A 22032-nucleotide genomic window follows, 5' to 3' on the forward strand; every position below is an offset into this window, starting at 1 on the left:
ATCTTATCTGAGATCTTGTTTCAGGCCCTCGCATCCCGTCATTGTTGTGCCTCTACTGAATCCTCATCATATGGAATTGTTTCCTGCCACACACTGATACCTCCGCAAACACCCAGAACTGCCTGCCTTCTTCACCTATTCCCAATTCCTCTCCAAACCCCATCTGGATAATGAACTCCCTGGGCGGGCCAAACCCTTATGGCCATCTCCCGCTACCGCAGAAGCCTGAAGATCAGCCTGAGACGGCGCCCTATCGGCCATACCCTCCCCATCAGCAGTACCCGTTGCCTGGGCCTGTGAATCAGCCCTACCAGCCAACTCAGATCGCTCAGCCTCCGTTCCAAGGGCAGGTGAATCCTCCAACCCAGTCCTTCTATCAGCACCAGCCAAGATCGTACTTCCCTCAGTTCCCTTATTTTTCTCCCCTTAATACTCCTTCAAGCACGGCTAGTCTGCAATCAGCCCAAAATGACCCCCGCATACCTTCGCCTCTAGTGGCCAATGTCATGAACCAGACGCCTCAGGTGGCTTCAGTGCCTCCAGCGCTGGCCTTGATCCAACGCCAGAATCACCCGGCTCCTTCCATCGCGCTTGCCGGACCACCCCAACAAGATGCCCTAAAGCCAATAGGCTTTCAGCCAAATCCGTTTGAAACAAACCCACAGACGACGCCTATGCTTGAGGGGCCATCTCTAGGAAGACCCAAGGGGAAGAAGATCAAGGCGGCAGATCCTACACAAGAAGATTCCATCGAGCAACTCAAACGACTCACGGCCAAAGCTTCAGAGATCCCTTTGGCAGAATTGGCGCTGAGATTGAAGATGTTGGGCACCAGAAATCCAAACATCGACAGCGACCCGATCTTTAAGTCCCTCAACAACGCCAAAGATCTCAAGCAGGAGAAACACCACCAGGTCTTTGGCATGGTGTGGATTAAAACCGTCTGTGAAGCGTCCCCTACTGCTGTTGTTCCTCGAAATAGAGTATACGCCCGCTACGTCCAGCTGTGTGCCAACAACAACCTCTCTCCGTTGACTCCTGCTGCCTTTGGCAAGCTCATTGGCATATTGCATCCCAACTTGAAAACACGCCGTCTCGGTATGCGTGGCAAGTCAAAATATCACTACTGTGGCATCAAGTTGATAGATGACAATTCTCTGGAAAACACTCCTCTGCCACATTCCTCAGCAGTGTGCTCAGAGTCTCCGCATTCCTTGAACCCACAAACGCCCTCATACTCGAGGTCTCCCTCACTCCCTAGCGCACAAGGCACACCGATAGATTCAGCAGCAGTTCGTGAGGCCTTCATGACAAATGGCTATCGATACGTGCCTAACCTATTCTTTTCCATTGAAAACACCATATCACAAGAGTGGATGGCACAGCCATTCACCTTACCGTCTATTCAAGCTTACCTCACTAATGACGCCGATGTGGACCACGATATTGCCGATACTTTGCATTCCCTTTATAGGGTCCATTGCATGTCTATTTTTGAGGCATTCAGATTCATGCAAGTCGAAAAACTCTTGTCTTCGTTTGCATCTTTTTGCGGAATTCTAACATCCCCTGTTTTTCGACTCTTTACATCATCCAAATTGATTGAATGGGTTCGGGCTTGCGATTTGGCCTTGTATAGAGCCATGATGAAGATGCTTACACGTTTACAACTACAGCCGGTCCCCGACGAGATCATGACCCCCCTCCAGGAGTTTGCTGCTGAGTACTGTAACAGGCTTTCCGCCGAGCTCCAAACCAGGTTCCCGGCAGACTTTGTGCATATGAAAATGGTGGCTGCTCGTCAATTCGTAGCCATCTTGAGGCGGTTTGCTCGATGCATCGAATTAGGTAGTTCGGCCGCAAAAGTATTGTCTAGCAGCACTGAAAGAGCGCTCATGCTTAGTGACTGGTTGCGAGTTGATACCCACGAGATTATTCTCAGAGAGGTTCCTTGTGCACCAGATAACATGCAGTTGTTCGACGAGATTTTTAACGACCGTATAATTAAACTCTTCGAAGAGGAGTCCCCTCAAGCTGACAAGCTCAAAGCTAGTGGGCTTGCTCCTTATGCTGCCTTCTTCTTAGAGCTTCCGTCGCGTTTTCCGCAAACTTCTCCGTGGCTATTTAGCTTGGTCTGCTCAAATTTACTCACAACTTGTCTCCGTGAAATGAGTTTGGCTGGCGGACAGAGTTTTGGGTCCTGGTGGGTCTTTCGATGTTGGGCAGATGAGTTTGTCATGTGGTTTTTCGAACTCGGTCATTACCTATACGGCGATGAAGATCCCGTCGTTGATCAAAAGACTACTGAAGAGGAGCCTCTCACCCAAGACCCTGGAACTAATGCCAGCTGGGCATTTGAGCCTAGCCTTCCAGAGAATTTGCGTACTGCCAGCATCGTTGACTTGTTGGATTTACCGACTGGGGAGACCAAGCCCTACAGCGAGAGCGATTGGTTTTGATGAAATGACAAAAAAAGGAAAAGGAAAAAAATATCAAAATGAAAAGAAAAAATTAGCATTTTATTTCTATATTACGAAATCGCATGCATCATATTACATAGACGAAATGATGGTTTTACGAAAACATGATTTTTTTGCCGTAGATCGCGTTCGGTTTTTTTGCAGCCATTTTCTTCAATGATAGCAAATTTACACCCCTTCCCAGATGTCGAAATTTACAATAAACGTTCTTCTATGCAACATCATGGTCTTCGTCTCACCAAATCAGTTCATTGCGAGAAGCCCATAATGACATTCCTGCCGAGGGTTCGTCACTACAACAAGACTACTTCTGGATTCGATAGGTGCCAGTCTTGCGGAGTGACGATCCCAGTATATGCCACAATGAAGTGTCCCAATTGTCTAGCAATTATCTACTGCTCAACGATGTGTATGGTTAGACACGAGCAGCAGGTTCACAAGTACGAATGTGACACCTTTCGCCAACTTCTTGAATTGGAACCTCAAAGTTGTACCGCTGAGGCACTTGTTATTGCTCGTATGTTGAACATTGCCGAGTATGACGAAGATTGCTCGTCCTCTTTGTCATTTTTAAAAAGAAGGCACCTGCAATTTCCTCTAAGTGCAAATGAGCTATCTTTTCTCACCACAAGGTTTACTTCAAGAAAAGTGAAGATGGCTTGCGCGTTATTCTTTACACGATCTCATCTCCTTCTTGATCGTGATATGAACCCTATAGGCTTCTTCTTCGAACCAGTATTTGCAAAGATGGGTCACTCATGCAGCCCCACAACTGCAGTAATTCCTTCAACAAACGAATCTTTCCTGGTCATCAGCACCAAAGACTTGGAATCGGGAACAGATCTAACAATAAACTATGTTTTCGCTAATGAACCACGGGAAATTAGACGTTTGCAATTAGCTCAACACTATCAGGTGCAATGTCGTTGTTCATCGTGCGACTTGAGCAGGATCGATCCCTACATGTCCTTTGTTTGTATGTGGTGCAAAGTGCCATTGCTTGAAATTGATTTAGCAAGCGTAATTCAAGGCATGTCGGAGGGAAAGCAATCTTCTTTCTTTCGTTTTGCCAAGGCCGGGCGTTGTATAAAGTGTGGCCATCGTATACCACAGAACACGATTATAGAAGCTAAAAGGCTTTATCGTGAACTATTCTCAACATATGCAAAATCCATGCGTATCAAGGGTCAAAAAAAGTCATATCCACAGAATGCTGCAAATATTATAACAGACTTTGGGGTGCACTCCCGTATATTGAACATCTCAGAGTCAACAGTCGCTTTGATTAGAAACGTCGAGGAGGCAAAAGTCATACCACCTTATTGCTTCCCCTTGAATAAACTCTTAAGATGCATTGGGAATAAGTACTTGGCCAACATCACCGAGACAACTGATCTCGCCACTATAGAGCATGCAGTGTACCACTTGATTTACATAATCATTCATGTCGATCTTGCGCTGAGTGTTTCTCATCGGACATCAACGATAGTGAAAGCGTTGGAGAAAGTTGAGCACCACATTTCCTTTTTATATTATGCAGCAAAAGATAGAGACGAAGAGACTCTTCGTGTAAAGGCTTTCAAGGCAAAAAGCTTCTTTAAAGTACAAATTACTGCTTTGAGGAGCAATGGTGTTAGCGCCGCTTCTGGAATTATGCAAGTAATTAACATGTTTGAGGAAGAGTCTAACCACTTAGACGATAATGTCCCTCGTTCAGCTGAGCGCATTCTAAAGAACAGCAGAGTCCATTTGAAGATATCCAATCACGGATACTTCCTCACCTTTGCAGACGGTCAAGACGTCATGATAATGAAGCCGTTTTCGGAATGCCTAGAGGATCTCCGGCTCCATAGCACCCTCAAACATCATTCAATGCAACACATACCGCACCTTTATGATGCCCGTTGTAATGTCTCACCGTTTCACTATTGGAAAGATCCCAAAGACGAACGTAATGGTCTGAACATGCTGTTACCAAGTAAGCGCTGTCGGCACTGAACGCACAATCCCACACCCAACGCTGATGGCCTTGCAAAGTGGTCTCCAAAGCGAAATTTTGTTCTGTCAGCCATATTCTGGCAGTATGGTCGGCAGAGCATGTTGCTAAATGTTTCATATCTGTCAGAAGGACGACCCTTGTGATGTATTTCAGATGTGATCTGAATTTTGTGGCTGGAGTCAATGAAGTGATATCTCTTTGATTCTGCATCTTCCACACGTAGCAATTGCCTTTGTTATTCCCAGCCACGAGCATGCTTCCATCACTGGCCACAGACAAGGAATTTATCGGCACGTCATCCTCGGGAATTAAATGATGCGTACACTGATTCTCCCCCAAGTCCCAAATTCTGATATTACCATCATGGTCACAACTTATAAGCTCACCCTGATTTGGGTGAATCACTACCTCATTTACCGGGCAATAGTGCTTGTAGTTTCGCTGCACCGATGGTGACCGCACATCCCACACCTTAACCGTACCGTCTTCTGAAGACAGAACCATCCACTTGTTTTCAATCTGAAACGCTATCAGTGTCACGTTTCCGTTATGGCCTTCGAATGTCATAACAGGATTCGAGCTTGAGCTACTTGCGTTTCCTGTGCCGCCTGCTCCTGACGCTCCCGGCGCCGCGCTAGAATTACCACCAGCAGATCCAGCTTGCTTTATATCGTAAAGACGAACGTATAAATTTCCTGCTGCTGCTAAGAAGCGCTTATCTGAGGTGATCTCTAGTCTGTTCACCTGAGAGTCTGTATGTTGGATTGTTCGTGAACAAACACCAGTCAAGGCGTCCCAAAACCGAATGGTGTGATCATAGCCAGCAGAGGCTAATATTACAGACATGAGGCTGGAGCAATGAGGTATTGAGGTGCACTAAGGGCTTGTTATTTGAGATAGATTTAGAGGAGCTCTTGATAGTGTAGTTTCAGTCTATGCAGGCCACGCCCAAGAAGCCCTGCAATGCAACGAAGATAAATGAAGAGTTTTTCTTATTCTATTTACTATTTATTGTAGTTCCTATGGCGTTAAAAAGCTACTTCTTCATTCATGTTATTATGCTGATAGATTAAATAGCTTTATGAACTGACCGAGCCTCTATAAAAACTGCTTTTATGCTATTCTCAGGCCCAGCCTAAAATGCACTTTGAATGGCCTGTTTCTGAGCTGGCAGTAATGAAGTTGGAAAGTCTATCTTATACTTGATGATAAGGTCGCCGTGAGCGTTAGGGTCTTTGGAGTTTGGCATGCCCTGGCCGGGATATCTGTTAGTGGACGAGGGCTGGACAGGAAGCGATCTGGAAACGTTGATCTTCTTGCCGCTCAATGTCGTAATTTCTTTCTGGAATCCAAGCAAAGCTTCTTTGAAGGTAAGCTTGATTTCAGCAATCAAGTCGCTACCTTCTCTCTTGAACACTGGATGAGGCTTTTCTTCAATGACGAACTGCACTGTCTGTCTTGCCTGGCATTCACGCTGGTAGTCACCTTCGTTGTTGAAATTGATTTTCGTACCCACTTTCCAGCCTGGCTTGATCTTGATCTCCAAAATCTTACTTTCTCTTGATCCATCGGCAGATTTTCTGTTGAGCTTCATCTTCTTGGTAGCACCATTGTACAACTCTTCTAACGTGCATGGCAAGGCCATTGATACGGTATCTGGTTCAGGACGGCGAGAGCGGCCACCACCTCCACCGCCGAAACTGCCTGGCATACCTCCAAAACCACCGCCTCCACCAAATCCAGAGTTGCCTCCAAAACCGCTACCACCAAAACTGAATCCGCCATCATCCATTCCGAAACCGCCCATTTGCGAGAATATGTTGAATGCATCCGATTGCGAAAATGGGTGGCCTCCACCGAAAGAGAATGTAGTTCCTCCACCGCCAGGTGCTCCACCAGCAAATGGGTTTTCACCTCCAGCTGGTGCATTGCCTCTGGCAGCTTCTAAGCCATAGTCATCATAAACCTGTCTCTTGTCACCATTGGACAAGATATCAAATGCTTCAGAAATCTCTTTAAATTTTTCCGTATCACCGGTAGGTTTGTCTGGATGGTACTTGAGGGCCTGTTTTCTGTATGCTTTTTTGATTTCATTGTCGTTGGCCAGCGGCGATACCCCCAACAAATCGTAGAGTTTAGTTTCCTTCACCATTATATTGTGTTGAGTTTCTTCTGCTTTGTGGATGAAAACTCACTGTTCTTGCATGGATTCGCTATTCTTGATAAATGAGGTGAGGTGCGCAACACCGTTTGGCAGAGAGTGCGAGGACCTTCTAGAAGGTTCTACAGCTAGGGGTCAAAGTTAATGAAAACAAAAGAATTCGACAACACCATCAAGTAAAATTTGACCTTCATAATTCTGTCATCAACGACGTGATGACTGAAATTTTTGTATTGGACGTCGTTGCCATAGGACGGAGAGACGCACAATCAAGCAGTGTTGGTCTCACTGTGCGAAGAGGTCGACGAGTAGCTAAAATGATTAGCATTTAACGTCAATGCCTCGTCTTTTCTCCGCTTCTCTCATCTCAAACATCACCTGTACGCCAACAAATAACGTGGCCAGCGCCAAGATGAAAAAACGCAATCCTTGAAGAGTGCTAAACATCTCCTTGATGAGTGCAACGGTACCGTCTTTGCCAAGGCAAAAGCCAAACAAGTTTGCAATCATCATGAGCCAAATATTTATCGAGGCACCAACACCGCACAAGTAACGGAACCACGGCTTCCCGGAGTATTTCTTGAAGTAGATTGTGGCCAAAATCTCTGGCAAGAGGAAGATCACCACTAGCCATCCCCATATGAGTAGCTTGAGCTCGATATCGTGCCACACAGCAACGAAACTGAACACTACGAGAGTGTTCACGACTCTTGATATCATATTGCTCGAGCTACTGTTCTGACCTTTACGTCCTCCACCACCAAGGGGCACGTAGATATAGCGAATCACCCACTTGTTGTAAGAACGATGCCATGCTCTCCAGAATGCTAGAGCCAGGTAGTTGTTGTCCATGCATCGTATCATGTTTTCAGGTGGATCAATGCCGTCGAGCAATGCCCAGAACCGAAAAAGTCTCCACGGTATAAGTAGCTTAAGCCATATGACGTTCAAGTTAAACATGCCTAACATGGAGAGCTGGAATGGAGTGTCACCATCCCATGCCTTAGTTTTGGAGACTGCGACAACATACATGAAATGAAGAATGAACTCCATGACTAAAATGCAAAATAGTAAGCGCATCCCATAAAGTGCCGTGCGCTTGATATTAAGAGTGGATCCAAGTCTGTAATACTGTGTCTGGTACAAGTAGTCATTAAATGTAATGATGGGGCCGCCAATAAACAAAGGAGCATAAGTTATGTATGCAATATAGTTGAAGAAGCTGTAATCCAGGAGAGGAAGTGGTGCAACAAGACGATCCCTCTCATCCAAGTTCTCCGTTACTCCTTTCGGCTCCGAAGGAGCTGAGTTTATCTTTTCTAGATAATCTAACCCAAAAGAGAGCATCCGAAGAAGGGTGAAGTTGTAAAATACGTCCCAGCGTGGAATGATACCCTTGAAGCCGTTGTCAATGACATCAAGGTGAAACGACGCGTTCCAGTAGCGATCATTGATGAATAAGGTTGCAATTCCATACACCCAGAGCAAAACTTTGGCAAGCTTCACTTCCGTTACACGCTTTGCAAATGTGTACATGACGAAAACATGCAAGAAGATCTTCACCACATTTACTCCATGAAGTGCAAAAAGGTACACGACGCCGAAGCCGACGTCAAACCAGGTTCGTTCAATATCGCCCTTGACATGCACTATCCATTTCCTGAGTGACACGTGTCCCGCCACAAGGCCCACAAGGAGCCAAAAGTTGTTCCTGAAGAAACGATACTGTGTATCTGAATTATCAACTTTCCTGCCGAACATCCACCCCTGGCTTAATAGCGGCTCGTACTTTGGGTAATTTGGGTTATACTCGTTCGAGGCATCCATTGCTGTTTTCCACATAAGGGGAATTGCCAACATGAAGATCACAGCGTACACCCTGAACTCAAGAGTTTTCCATTTGGACTGAGGCTCAGCTCGAGCGACAATCTGCTGTCTCTTTGCCGGATCTGACGGCGGGAAGAGCCTCGTGTCGAGTGCCTCTAGAGAGAAAAACCGAAGCACTGGTTGAAGAATGTTCATTCCTCGAATAGGCAATTGTAGTATTGATATTTGTCTCCTTACTGAGAAGAGGCGTGTACAATTGTATGGGAGCTGATAGAGTGCGCTTAGTGTGGGGTGGCCAATACCATGGATTGAGAATGATGATGGAAAAAGTAAAGAAATTGGATCGTAGAAAATGAAAATGTACTTTACTTATTCTTTGTTTAACGTGATTACCGGGTGTGATTTGCCAAATCGAATAGATTTGTCTGTGACTTTTATAACGTGTTAGGTGCATATACTACAGTAGCACTATCTGACGGTTACGAAGAAGGGCTGGTTGTCTACCAATGCTGCATGTATACTTTGGCTCTGAAAGAAGTGACCTAATTGAACTTAGGTCACTTTATGTCGAAAATTCCTAATAAGTCGATAGAGTAATGGCTGCAGATTGAGGCCAAATGTATGAGTCCTGCTTCAACCAAAGATAAATGTGTTGTTATGTCAATTACTGCAATAAACTTGACTCAATTAAGAACTACTGAAGGATATATTGCTGGTATTACTCTCATCCCTCAATAACAAGTGTTCCGTTCCTATTATTGAGGAGACCCAACGCCTGGGAGTATTTCTGTGAAGTCCTAGTTCCGAAAATCACTAAATTGATCCATTTTTTACAAATTGATTCGAGATACACAAAGAATTCCGTATTCCCATCTCCCAATACACTCCATAAAGTCCCAATTTCATTGCACCAATTATTCTTGTCACCCCACTCTGAGGTGTACATATATAAAGCAAGGTAACACTCCGCGTAAACTCTCTCCCATCTCCACTACCCCGGCAAGCACCGCTTCCTTAGAGCTAAACATCAATCAATCATGTCCGCCAAATCCAATGCCTCTTGCATCTTCTGCAAAATCATCAAAGGAGAAATCCCTTCGTTCAAGCTCCTCGAGACTAAGCTCACCTACTCTTTCTTGGACATTCAACCAACAGCAGAGGCCCACTGTCTCATTATCCCCAAGTACCATGGGGCCAAGTTGCACAATCTCCCAGACGAGTACCTCGCTGACATTTTGCCCGTTGTGAAGAAATTGACCAGGGTGTTGAAGCTTGACGAGAACAACACGCCAGAAGGGAGTGGCTACAATGTGTTGCAAAACAACGGGAGAATCGCTCACCAGGTGGTGGACCACGTCCATTTCCACTTGATCCCCAAGAGAGACGAGGAGACTGGGTTGGGTGTAGGATGGCCAGCGCAACCCACTGACTTTGACAAGTTGGGCAAGCTTCACGAGTCCTTGAAGGAAGCTTTGGCCTCGGAGGAGAAGTTGTAGTTAGCTGGACAATGCTCCAGGACAGTTAAGACGCTATGAGATGGATGAGGTTATAGGGGAGTTTTTAGGAGAGATTTGAGGAGAGATCTAAGGAGAGATCTAAGGAGATATTTTAGGATAGGTAAGAGTATAAGACACTTGGAATCGGTGGTTGTAGGTAGAGTTGTGTGCGTAAAAGTATGAGAAAGTGGGACATCACTCATTAGTAGTAAAAATTCAAGACTGGCTCGCTATTTCATATACAAACACTGTGTGGGTCATCAGTGTGGCATCTGCGTTGCTCAAGAAGCAGTTCTGATCCGCAGCCATTCCCATATATGCTTGTATGTTGCAATCAAGCGAGAAGCTTCAACTTTGATAAAAGATTGTTTGTTTCAAAGTAGGCGTTTGTTTGTTTATTTTTTTTGGAAAGCTCCGTCATCTAACTTGTTCTTTTCTCCCTCTTTCAACGTATTACCTTCCTTTCCCAACTCTTACCTTGTCTTCACTGACATACACTCCACACGCATTATCAAGACCAACTCAATATCACCACCATACGCAATCGACAGTGCAATGTCTCTGCCAGAGGCCGATTTCCGGGCCCTGTTCGGCAATTGGACATCTCGGAATAATGCTGCAAGAACGTCCTTGCCTCCATTGTCATCTTGGACCGACTACGTTAGATCAGGTGCCAACAACCTATATGAATCACTCCCCACATACAACAACCCTGGGGTGTCTGCTCCGCAGCAGGAGCCTTCGTGGTTCAAACTAAGCAGGTTCGAGAAGATTGTTGGGTTCGGATGCTGCCTTGCCGCCTCGATGTTCTGCTTTATCTTCAGCTTCTTTATGTTCCCCGTTCTTGCTCTCAACCCTCGCAAGTTTGCCCTTCTCTGGACAATGGGGTCTTTCTTATTTGTCATGTCGTTTGGTATACTCCAGGGTCCGTACGCTTACATCAGGCATCTCACAAGCCGGGACAGGATCATTTTTTCGGGTATATTCTTCGGATCCATCTTCCTCACCATGTACTGTGCTCTTATTCTCAGGAGTACCATATTGACCCTCCTTGCTAGTATTGTGGAAGTGGTGGCAATCCTCTACTATGTCATCAGTTACTTCCCTTTTGGTGCTACAACACTAACCTGGTTCACCAGCTATATGGTAGGTTACTTTGGTGGGTTAGTATCAGCCATCTTCTGAACTACATCAAAAGCATTCGTACCTTGTCTCAGCCCTATCATTATTATTACCTATTAGTACTCAATTAATATACACTTGCACTTCAAAGTCCTCTTCCAACTCTGTATCGCCAACCACGCCATCTAGGTTGAGGTCCTCGTCGTCGAAGACGAGTCGGGCTCTTGTAACCAGCTTCTCATCGATGCCTTTGGTTTTGAGGTAATGCTCGAGTAAAGCACGTATTTTTGTCTGAGGTCCTACTTCCGCCTCAACACGCTTATTGTCTTTGCCTTTTAGTCCAACAACAAAATACTCAGACTTCTTTTCTAAATCTTCCTCCTTCTCATCTTCACCGTTTTTGCATGCGACAATCTCTATGTCTTCGTCATCACTCACCTCTAGCTCTGCCTCGCGAGTACGGCTGAACTCTTCATATATTTCCTCGAAGTTCTTGCGAGCGCTTTCAGGTACATACAAACAATTGATCGGTGTCTTTTCGTTGGGTTTGCTAGGCTCGGGGATTCGTAGAGTGCTAGGCCTGAAGAATGGTTTGAGCTCCAGCCTACCCTCGATCCATATTAGGTACCCTCCTCTGAGTCTGAAAGGAACAAACTGAACTGCCGCTTGCAGCTTGAGTCTCTCCATAACAGTCAGAAATGTCTCCTCTCCAAAGCACGTAATCTTGTGCTTCTCCTCGACGCCAAGTTTGGATGTGACCGTAATCTCGTACTGTCTACTGGCTTCACGCCCATCGCTGTTTTTTGCTGCATGTTTCTTGATAAGCTCTTCAAACTCTCCATCTGAGTCCTCTCCATCTGAGTCCTCTCCATCTGAGTCCTCTCCATCCTCGATAATCTCGATCGGTTCAGTTGCCGCTGTCAGAGGCCGGGGAACCTCAAAGATCTCTTCTGTATCTGAGGCGGCTTGAGCAGTGTGAAATGATTCGCCAAAGTCATCAGAAGTTGGGATCTCTGCTTTGCTCTGCTCCGCTGTAGGCCGTGAAGGCAGATTCATTTTGTTACTCTCTGGCGGCAAAGGCAGCTTGGGTGGATATTCTGCTCTTCTCTTGATAGTGATGTTTGTGTCACTGGTCTCTTTTGGTTTCTCAACCTTCACCTCTTCTGGTTTCACCGTTGGATTTTTTGTCTTCTTAGGCTTCATGACGAAGAAGTCATCATCATCATCGTCGAAGAAGCGTTTCGGCTTCTTCTTCTTCTCCGGGCTGGCCATCTTCAAAAAGAAGGTTCTTGAATCAGCCTACACAATTAGCACGGTTTCGCACACATAAAGTACCATAGAAGGCCACAGGGTTGGTCACGGTGAGATTTGAAAACGATAAATGAAAGACTTATTCTATGATCGAATATCTATTAGAAGAGGAATTCATGATTTTCATTATTCTTCTGTAGTCCATCATTCTAGTTTAACAAGAAGGGATTGGGTGATGACATAACTTTACGCGAAATGAGTGATAGCATTTACGAAAACATAGGCATTATCTCCATACGCTACCATGACAACAGAAGGAGAGAAGCTCTTGCTCAAGCCAAACCTTCCAAGAACGCGAGACATGAACTTCGTTGGTCGATTTCATCAAAATTACGGCTTTGAAGAAGGTCTTTTTGAGTATCTTTTAGCGCAGAAGGAAATCTGGGGAAACAAGCTCTTCTTCGTTGATGAGAATCAGTTCAGGGCTGTTGCTAATGAGAGAAGGCATTTGACTAGAGACCTTGTTGTGGTTGAAAAATCTAGCTTGATGTTTGCAGAGGTGGAGGGTTCAGAGATCCTGGAGAATGCGTTCAAATCTCAGTTTGGATCTGAGCCAAAGGAAGTCATTATAGCAGCTGGCGGCAATGAGAGTAGAGAGATTCTTGAAGCTGGTAACAGTTTAAACATGAGTACGAAAACGAAGAGGAATTCAAGTATCTTGAATGTCGGAGGTATCATCACTGCCTTGAAATGGCTTCCATATGGACCTTTTCTAGCGATTGCTGTAGCTTACCATGAGGGTGGTCTTTCAAATGCTGTGAAAAGCCCGTCTTTACTGGTTTTTTCAGGCGGGAGCAATGCGACCGAAATCAAGTCTTGCATTCAGTTGTATAAATACGATCTGACGGCTACGTCCTTGACCCTAGAAAGGGTCCTAATAACTTCATCGTTCGGGGCTGCATCAAGCATCAACTGGCTTCCATTTAAGGTCAAAGAAGATGGAACCTGTGTGCTTTCTGCCTTGTTCACTGATGGGAGAGTACATTTCTTCCGCATTGGTTCCTCGCTGCCTGAATCAAAGTATATCGATGTAAAGTCTTCTTCATGGACTATTTCTTTAAAGGATGAGAGAAGTGACAGCTCATTACCCATCACCGCCTACGATATCTTTGATGAAAGCAAAGTTATTGTGGGCACAATTGATGGTGCCATTGCTGAATTTGTTCTACCTGGTTTTGATGATCACCCCGAGATTCCCTCCTTTGTTAATTACGTTGCTGATTCAGCCATAAACACCATCACGGTTGGCCGAGTCTTCAATGGTCACGTACTTCTAGTCAACACCGCCACAACTAGGTCATTTGCGATCTTATACGAAAACCTTCGACAGAGCAGAGTTGAAGTCGCCTACACCGTGCTGGATTTGCCTCCTCGATACCACGAAGGTTACCGAATATTTATCTACCCAGACAGTGCGGAGACCATCGGATATTCTTTTGCAAGACATCCACAACAAAAGCAAAGTTTGCTTCTACAAACAGAACTAATATCCAGCTTTCACACTAGTGAGTTTCTCAATCATCCTCTTTCTATTGTTGGAAACGTCGCAGGCGACTTTTATGTGATGAACATAGCCAGGAAAATTATTGGAGTTCCTAAAGCACACAATAGATTAGTCGTACCGCTCAGGATCTGGTCATTCTCCTTAGAAACGGACCGCACTACATTAAGACTCTCTGGTGACTATGTCCCAACCACAGCTGACAAGTCGAATGTTGCATACTCCTTTACTCCACACGAAATTGGCATATCAGCTTGTGCTTGGAACGAAGATTTTGATGGAAGCTCAACCTATGCCATGGGCACTTACTCGGGATTGTTGGTTTTGGAGAGACTAGACCCTGCTTTCAATTAGTACTTAGGAATACTTCTATCAACCTCTTCGCTCCATTTATTGATGCCGCCCTTAATATCATACACTTCGTTAAACCCAAGCTCTTCTATGAGTTTTTTTGTTGCTAGCTGAGAGTCATTCCCGTAACGACACATGACATAAGTCCTATCCTTGGACTTGTCAAAAGACTTGGGTAAGAGTTCGTCGATGCTATCTATCTTTGATAAACGCAGCGACCAATCGATGTTTACTGCTCCGTCAATATGTGTAATTTGATACTGTTCAGGAGGTCTCACATCTATTAAGAGCGATGCCTTCTCGACTTGAAGTCGTTGTGATGCTTCTGTTGCCTCCAACCTCAAGTTTGCGGCGAGCCCATGAATGATGTTGGAGCCGCAAAACTCACTATAGTTGACTTTTCCTGACTCGATCATCTCTCTTGTGATTGTTGCCAGTGTGCCACAAACAGCACAATTAGCTTGTCTTCCTCTCATCTTGAATTGACGAAGTACCAGGACTGGGTATGCACTGTACATGGCAAGAAATGGTTTAAACGTGGTGTTGTAGTGGCCCGTGATAACTTTGAGCGTTTCAGAAGCCAATGATATTCCTGTCAATCCGATAGCTGGGCCAAAGACTCCTGCGTCCCCACAAGTAGACACCGATTCCGGCTTTGGAGGCTGTGGATAAAAGCATCTGTAGCAAGGGCCAGTATTTTGAAAATTTAAAATAGTGAACTGGCCATCGGTCTTTACGCCTGAGCCGCTTATGACTGTCTTACCTGTCAATACTGCCGCATCATTAATTAAGTAGCGTATAGCTGGGGCGTCAGTGCAGTCTACGATGTAGTCGTAGCTAGCGAAAATTCCAAAGATGTTGCCATTATCTAGTCTGACTGAATGAGTAACTATCTCCACATTCGGATTCAAGCGACTCAAATACTGCTTGGCTGATTCACACTTGAGCATGCCCACACTATCTGAAGTATGGAGTACTTGTCTGTGCAAATTGCTCACATCAACAGTATCATTATCCACAATTCCTATGCGCCCAACACCTGCTGCCGTCAAATAAAGAAGGGCAGGACAACCAAGGCCGCCCGCCCCCACGACCAATACTTTAGCATGTTTCAATTTTCTTTGTGCCTCGAGTGATCCAAACTCAGGCACGATCATCTGGCGCCCGTACCGTCTGAACTCCTCTAGGGAGAAGTCAGGATCGACAGAGTCATCTTTCAGAGGAGTCAAGAAGTCGTTTTGACTTCGTAGTTGCTTCTTGAGCCTCTCATTTTCCTCTTCGAGCTGTCGTATACGCTCATATAGTTGTTGGTCCGAAGGCATGGTGATGAAGTAGAGAGATGCGACTATCCTGCCGTACTAGAGGTGCTATTTACCATATACTTTGAATTCAAAAAGCAGAATCCCGCTTGACGTCTATTGTACTGGTGCTTTTTCAATTAACAGGACAACAAAGAAATTAAAACTCCCTGTTGCAATTTACACGATTTTTTGTTTGACAAAGAAGCTCTTCAAGTGACGCAACTGGTATGCGCAAGTGCCCACCAACACGAACAACTGGATGATACTCCACCACACAACTCTGGAGTTTGTGCTCTCAGACTGGTTTCTGAACTCTGCCTCTCTTTCTCTGATCAGCTCTTGCTCAAAGTTGATCTCCCTCAACTTTTCGTTCAACTGCTTGATCTGCAACGTCAACGCGTCAACCTTGTGGGAAGATTTGGAGTCGGCGTAATCCTCAGCAGCACCAATGGCAACATCGAAGAAAATTCTGTGCCATTTGCCCAGAGTGCCATCAGTGTACGTTGGGGTCAAGCAGAACCTGTGCTCACCCGCATCAAACGAGGTGAAGGTGAAGTCTCCCAGCGGGGAGGATTTCTGGTCCACAACTCTGTGGTTGTTATCGAAGGTCTCTTCCACGGTGATCTGCAACCTTAAGTTGTTTGTCTTGAAGTAATCATTGACGTTTTCAGCGTACTCAAACGCTTCCAACTTGCCCACCACCAACGCGCGGGCGCTCAAGTCCTCGTAGAAGCACCTGGTCTGGCCCGTGGGGAGATAGAAATGCAAAGCGGCGACTTGGGAAGCCACAAGAAGCAAACAGGTGAGAACCACGTTCATTGCGTTCTGTTCGTGGAGTATGGTTAGGTGACGACTTGTTCTTTGGTGGAAAAAATAAAACCTGGCCTCAACCGCGTTGTAGGAGCGGTTTTGCGCAGGACACCATTTGCAGCCAGTCCAGCGGTGTCTCGTTGAGGACGTACAAATGGGGTGACCTAAATGAATTCGTAAAACAAAAAAAGGTGTGGTCTTTTGTATTCGTGACAGTCTTCATTTAATCCTTTGAGATTGAGGCATCAAAGTGTATTCTTATAGTATAGTATGGGGAATATGGACATTTAAAGGAGCTCTCGTGAGCGTACTATGACACCCTCCTAGATATTCTTCAGACATGTGTTAGACACAGCTGGATCTGTAACAATTGTTGACTTATTTTTGTTGTGTTTACTATTGACACTATGCTAGTATGCTTAAAAGGACTCATTTCCTTCCCTTGCTAATGTCCTATATTCAGATGCGTCACTTCTAAGTAGCGATCGACCAAGACGCAATCATGATCTTCTCGTGGCCTTTCTTCTTGGTTTGAGGATCCACATAATCCAGTATTGACATGTGAACCGACTACAACATGTAAACAAAATTGTGGGTTCTTCTGAATCCTCGGGATTTTCGACAAAGAGGCACAAATCAATAAAATGGTCCTAAATTTTTAGATGGCATGTTGCCATAAAGTCATATCTCTTATCTGGCAGTCATTTCAATTGCCTCTCGTTCAAAGGTTCAATCGCAGTACTCGCAAAACACTCCTCTGCGAGCCTATAATACGCAGTTGCCCTATATTAGGGACGACAACGAGAAGGATACAATGAGCCAAATGACAATTCTACATGGATCTTCAAAAAGTCAACAGCAAATCTTGGTTAATTTTGGACACCAACATTTGCACACCAACATTTGCACACCAACCTTTGCACGCTATCCCAGAGCTGTGCTCATTATTCGCGGTACTTTCAATGGCTGCAAACAGATAATCTCTACCTATACTTTACCGAGCTTAACTCCGAGAAGGTACCCTTGGCGATAAAAAGCACACAAGAATTAACGAAATCCCACTTAATCAGGGTTTGCTAAAATTTTCGAATTCATCATCATCTCCTTCGAAACATTTAATCAGTGTACCTCGGTTACCTCCTCACTACTCTCCACCAGCGCGGTCCATTGTTCAACTCCGAACGATGCGAGGTGAGAGACCACGGAAACATTCCCACGGATGAAATTCCAAAAATCAGCAAATTGGGGTAAACAAGAAACTTAATCTCAATCTCATATCTGTTGACTTTGTATAGTCCCACTACATGTCTTCCTGATCAATTCAAGTACACTCTACATAGTGGGCTTGCTCGACCAAAATGGCTGCAAAATGCTTAACATTTACTTCCCTGTCCCTCTTGGTCCTCGGCCTAATCTACACAATCAATACATTTTCTACAAACGTTCGTGAAAATACGTATCGAAATAATTGCGTGTCGTTTGGAACATTGTCGGACTTGGGCCTCGGTTTCCCTCGCTCGTAATCTCCCCTCTCTTACTTGCCTGTACAAGTACTCCACCGTTTGTTTTAGCATTATCATGTGCACTCGTTGTATTTAAAGACAATGGTGTAGACTTATAATTTCTCTAACAACTATTTCAAATCTCAACCATGGCTCCAAAATTGGGATACGAACCTGTGGACACTAATGACGTGCCCGTGCCTAGAGAACTCGAGGTGTCGGTCCCAGGAGGCATCTCGGGCACAATCGCTATACCTCATGGAGTGGATTCTGACGATGTCAGATGGGCCACTCCTACAAACAGAATGGTGCTCATATTACATGGCCAGATGGGCCACAGAGATTACTGCTACCAGAAATTATTAGCCCACAGGTTGGCTGCTTATAGGGGCATGTACTCCTTGAGAATCGACTTTCGTGGATGTGGGTCGCTGGACGACTATGCTGACCCCAAAATTGGCCGTGTAGTTGAGTCTGATTTGGAGGATATCACAAGATCCATGGAGTTCATAACAAATAAGGCGTTGAACCCGTTGGGAATCGACTTTGTGCCGCTGGCCATCATAGCGCACTCCAGAGGCGCTGTAGTCATGTACTTGTGGGCTCTCCAACAAGAGGACATCTTGAGAAGGGGAGACCCCAATCGCAAGGCTTTCCGTGTGCCTAATTTAGTCAGCTGTTCGGCAAGGTACAACTCTTTGACCATATTCGAGAAACATGATATTATCGATGACGACTTTGAAGGTGTGGACATGAACTGTCTTCGCTACGGTAAAACGCAGCTTGTTTCCGTGCCACGTCAAGAATTGGTGAGCCTCATAGACGTGGATTTGACCTGTGTCAAGGACATTCCAGAATGCTGGTCTGTGATGAGCGTTTATGGCCAGGAGGATGATGTTGTGGCGCCTAATGATGGTGCCCAATTCTCCAACCTCCTTAATAGGTGTCGCCACTCCCATCACTTGGAGATCATAAAGCATGCAGATCACAACTTTTTGGGTCTTCATCACATTGAGAACGATGACGACATGGAAGACCATAACCCGGAGGGCTTACCCATCGACAAGAAGAGTAAGCTAGTGAATTACAGGTACCATGTTGCTTCTGCCATTTCACACTGGCTCAAACCGGAGAACGAGTTGCTTCGATTCTTGCATGCTAACTTAAGAATCGGTGACCTTCCTAGATGGAAAAGCATTGATGGCGTGTTTGACTTTAGGGACATTGGTGGTTGGCGCTTGCTCAGACCAACTTTTTCAGACAAGCTGGTTTTCGGGCTGTCAGTTCATTTGAGAAGTGGTTTCATTTATCGCTCTGCTTGCATTAAATCAATCTCTGCTCAAGGTGCTGAAGCTGTCAAGAACTTAGGTATAAAAACTATCTATGACCTCAGATCTTCACAAGAGACTGACGGAGATGTCGATCCGGGTTACTTGGTCCACGCTAGAATAAAGCGTATCTCAAGTCCTGTTATAGACGTCGAGAGGGTTTCCCCTCAAGCTATCGCCAGAAATAGCTCGCTGCTGAGTAGTGCCTCGAGTCACGTCTATGAGGAGATTCTCCAAGAAAATGTCCAACCACTTCGGGTGATATTCATGCATATCAAAGACAAACCTCAGGAACCGTTTTTGATCACCTGCTCCAATGGAAGAGACATCACCGGTGTGACAGTGATGTTGATAATGAAACTAGCAGGTGTTGACGCTCATACTATTGCCCAAGAGCATGGCTTATCTGTGCAAGGATACCAAGCTGGTCAAAGTCAAATCACTAAAACCAATGTCGTTGAGAGAGTAGCTACTAATGGAACGATTAAGGGAAGAAAGGGTCAGGCAGAGCCTCTTTCAATTGCTATGTTCAAGGCCTTGGAAACTTTAGAGGTCAGGTACGGAGGTATTCTCAGCTACATGAGGAATCATCTTGGCTTTGTCGAATCGGAGATCAGGGAAATCTATGGCAGCTTGGTAACAACCGCGAGGAACCCATCTGTAAACTTTCCTGTCTGCAAGGTATAATATTTATTAGAGTCTATTTTTCATTACTTCGTAAGTATGCCTATATTAATGCTTTTTGTTTTTCAACTTCTTCACTAAGTTGTTCAACTCCAGAGAATTGTCATTCGATGATACAGATGCCTTGGACCTCTTTGTCTTCTTAGCATGGCGATCATCTTCTCCTTCTCTCCTCAGTCGTTTTGACCTTTCATCAAGAATTTTCTTCATCAATTCGGTTTTCTTAAACTCAGAGCTTGTGGGATCAATTGCATAATCATGGCTTTCGAAGACTTCCTTGAATCTATCGTCGTTCAAGTCAGGAGTAAAACTATCTTGAATCATATCCTCGTCATACTTCTTGCCCTTATTCTTTTTCTTTTTCTTTTTTCTATCTTTCTCGGCCTTGACAATGTCTCTCATGTCAAAGTGATCCTGCTTCGCCGTCTCGTTATCTTCGTCCATCAAAAGCAATTCAAGCTCAGCCTTGCTCTTCTCGTCAACGTCCTGAGCCAGTTTCTTCTTTCTATCATTTTTACCCTTCTTGTCCTTCTTACCCAATTTGTCTTCCTTTTCCGCCTCGTTTTCGGATTGCTTCTCCTTGAACTTTTCTAGCCTGCGAGCACGACGCTCCTTCTCTTTTCTCTTGTAAGCGTCTATAGTTGTCTCTTCCTTTGGCTCCTCGGGCACTTTATCAGCCTTCGTCTCATCAAGCCCTGGATTAAACGTGATTTCCATATCGACATCATCCTCATCGTCCTCCTTACCTTTATCGAAGGAGAACTTCCCGCCTAAAAGATTTTTATATTTATCCTTGAGCAGCTCTGCTTGTTCAGCTTCAGAATCGTCAGTGTCTGAAGCCAAGTATGCTTTGAAGTCCATATCATCAATTTCTTTTTGCGAAAACAGTCTGGAGGAGAGGGTCGTTCTCTCCTTTGGGGTCTGGTCCCATGTGAGCTTGACCTTAGAATGCTGAAGCGCATCAGTGACGAACGTCGAATCTGGTCTGTAAGAAGCAGGAATTTTATCACATTGATCCTTGACATCTTGGTCGTCAAAATCCATGTCTTCAGGAACGTACCTAAGATCGAAAGTGTTGGCCGTGGATTCGTATTCCGAACCATCACAGTTGTCGTATATGTTTTTGGCGGTTGCAACACTGTCACACCTGACGACAGCGTAGTAGTATCTCAATCTCTGAAGTTGATATCTCCTCAATGCCTTCGAGTCGTAATCCTCTTCACCGTCGTCTTCCTCGTAAATCTTCCTGGCCGCCTTTTCAAGATCGTCCGCGTTTTTCAAGTCGAGTTCTTCCTCAGAGTCTGAGTCTGAGTCCGATTCTACCTTCTTTTTCTTCTTTGCAAAAAGCTCCTTTGGAGGGCCCTCCACTTCCTCCTTTTGCATCTGTTCTTTACCATACTCTGAGGGGTAGATTGTCACCAGCTTAATCGAGCCACCCTTGGGAACGAATGAAACAAACGTAGCCATCAAGTCAACTGCACGAATGTTGTCCCAATCCATGTTCACCACAGCAAAGGTCAGCGTGGGATCACCTTCTTCGGGTTTTTCTTCCTCGAGCTCAATCTCAGACTCCTCATCCTCAAGTTCCTCGTCGGAATCCGAGTCCTCATCCGATGAAGAGCTCAATCCCTCACCTCTGGCCTTGTCCACAAAGCCAGGCTCATCCTCCACTGCAGTGTCCAGACCAGAGCTTTCCTCCTCTGCGTCTCCTTTGGTATTCTTTGGCTGCTTTACGATGCTCTTTGGCGTTTTTTTCTTCGCCATCACTTCCTCCTCCAGTTCCGAATCATCGAAGTCCGAACTTTCTTCAGATTCGCTGCTGGCTTCACTGCCACTTTCACTGGCGTTTTCCTCCTCGAAATACTTATCAAAGTCCTTGTTACTGTCATCTCTTACCGGTCTGCCGTATCTGTCAACTTTGACTTTTCTGCCGGTGGCCGTAACATTCAACTTCTTGAGTTCTTCCTTGCTGAATCGGTCATCAACCTTAACTTTGTTTCTTTTCAAGCTAGGGAGCTGGAATCTGGCATCTGTTTGAGCCAAGGCAAATCTTGGATCGTTTAAAGCAGAAGACTGCTTTTTTGACTTTTCCTTTTTCGCCATGCTTGCTATCCTTTATAATTTTAAAGTGTCGCTTTCCGGTCCTAGTATTTTGCGAT

At 45.1% G+C, this 22032-nt stretch overlaps 12 protein-coding genes across 12 annotated transcripts; 5 read left to right on the forward strand and 7 right to left on the reverse strand. All coding sequences in view use genetic code 12, as the record gives it.

Annotated features, from left to right (window-relative positions):
• Window positions 1-170: 170 nt before the first annotated feature.
• RFX1 (Rfx1p) lies at window positions 171-2459 on the forward strand (the record flags this gene model as incomplete). Its single annotated transcript, XM_029032317.2, has 1 exon — window positions 171-2459. The coding sequence occupies one exon, from the start codon at window positions 171-173 to the stop codon at window positions 2457-2459; it is 2289 nt and encodes a 762-aa protein (XP_028892632.2).
• Window positions 2460-4338: 1879 nt separating this feature from the next.
• On the reverse strand, window positions 4339-5325 carry CJI96_0000961 (TOR complex subunit LST8; the record flags this gene model as incomplete). The annotated part of the gene is made up of 1 exon (XM_029032318.2): window positions 4339-5325. One exon carries the CDS (start codon window positions 5323-5325, stop codon window positions 4339-4341), a length of 987 nt encoding a protein of 328 aa, XP_028892633.1.
• Window positions 5326-5614: 289 nt separating this feature from the next.
• On the reverse strand, window positions 5615-6631 carry SIS1 (type II HSP40 co-chaperone SIS1; the record flags this gene model as incomplete). Its single annotated transcript, XM_029032319.2, has 1 exon — window positions 5615-6631. The coding sequence occupies one exon, from the start codon at window positions 6629-6631 to the stop codon at window positions 5615-5617; it is 1017 nt and encodes a 338-aa protein (XP_028892634.1).
• A 330-nt stretch (window positions 6632-6961) lies between these two features.
• Window positions 6962-8662, reverse strand: GUP1 (O-acyltransferase; the record flags this gene model as incomplete). The annotated part of the gene is made up of 1 exon (XM_029032320.2): window positions 6962-8662. The coding sequence occupies one exon, from the start codon at window positions 8660-8662 to the stop codon at window positions 6962-6964; it is 1701 nt and encodes a 566-aa protein (XP_028892635.1).
• Window positions 8663-9504: 842 nt separating this feature from the next.
• Window positions 9505-9963, forward strand: HNT1 (adenosine 5'-monophosphoramidase; the record flags this gene model as incomplete). The annotated part of the gene is made up of 1 exon (XM_029032321.2): window positions 9505-9963. The coding sequence occupies one exon, from the start codon at window positions 9505-9507 to the stop codon at window positions 9961-9963; it is 459 nt and encodes a 152-aa protein (XP_028892636.1).
• Window positions 9964-10518: 555 nt separating this feature from the next.
• SFT2 (Sft2p) lies at window positions 10519-11148 on the forward strand (the record flags this gene model as incomplete). Its single annotated transcript, XM_029032322.2, has 1 exon — window positions 10519-11148. The coding sequence occupies one exon, from the start codon at window positions 10519-10521 to the stop codon at window positions 11146-11148; it is 630 nt and encodes a 209-aa protein (XP_028892637.1).
• Window positions 11149-11208: 60 nt separating this feature from the next.
• Window positions 11209-12357, reverse strand: CJI96_0000966 (uncharacterized protein; the record flags this gene model as incomplete). Its single annotated transcript, XM_029032323.2, has 1 exon — window positions 11209-12357. The coding sequence occupies one exon, from the start codon at window positions 12355-12357 to the stop codon at window positions 11209-11211; it is 1149 nt and encodes a 382-aa protein (XP_028892638.2).
• Window positions 12358-12640: 283 nt separating this feature from the next.
• Window positions 12641-14251, forward strand: CJI96_0000967 (transcription factor TFIIIC subunit; the record flags this gene model as incomplete). Its single annotated transcript, XM_054702036.1, has 1 exon — window positions 12641-14251. The coding sequence occupies one exon, from the start codon at window positions 12641-12643 to the stop codon at window positions 14249-14251; it is 1611 nt and encodes a 536-aa protein (XP_054558011.1).
• A 69-nt stretch (window positions 14252-14320) lies between these two features.
• Window positions 14321-15570, reverse strand: UBA4 (Uba4p; the record flags this gene model as incomplete). The annotated part of the gene is made up of 2 exons (XM_054702037.1): window positions 14321-14336; window positions 14384-15570. 2 exons carry the CDS (start codon window positions 15568-15570, stop codon window positions 14321-14323), a joined length of 1203 nt encoding a protein of 400 aa, XP_054558012.1.
• Window positions 15571-15726: 156 nt separating this feature from the next.
• Window positions 15727-16368, reverse strand: ERP5 (Erp5p; the record flags this gene model as incomplete). Its single annotated transcript, XM_029032326.2, has 1 exon — window positions 15727-16368. One exon carries the CDS (start codon window positions 16366-16368, stop codon window positions 15727-15729), a length of 642 nt encoding a protein of 213 aa, XP_028892641.1.
• Window positions 16369-18010: 1642 nt separating this feature from the next.
• Window positions 18011-19876, forward strand: CJI96_0000970 (uncharacterized protein; the record flags this gene model as incomplete). The annotated part of the gene is made up of 1 exon (XM_029032327.2): window positions 18011-19876. One exon carries the CDS (start codon window positions 18011-18013, stop codon window positions 19874-19876), a length of 1866 nt encoding a protein of 621 aa, XP_028892642.2.
• A 45-nt stretch (window positions 19877-19921) lies between these two features.
• Window positions 19922-21976, reverse strand: CJI96_0000971 (pre-rRNA-processing protein ESF1; the record flags this gene model as incomplete). The annotated part of the gene is made up of 1 exon (XM_029032328.2): window positions 19922-21976. The coding sequence occupies one exon, from the start codon at window positions 21974-21976 to the stop codon at window positions 19922-19924; it is 2055 nt and encodes a 684-aa protein (XP_028892643.2).
• Between the last annotated feature and the right edge of the window lie 56 nt (window positions 21977-22032).

This window comes from Candidozyma auris, chromosome 1, assembly GCF_003013715.1.
Source record: "Candidozyma auris chromosome 1, complete sequence".
NCBI lineage: Eukaryota > Fungi > Ascomycota > Pichiomycetes > Serinales > Metschnikowiaceae > Candidozyma > Candidozyma auris.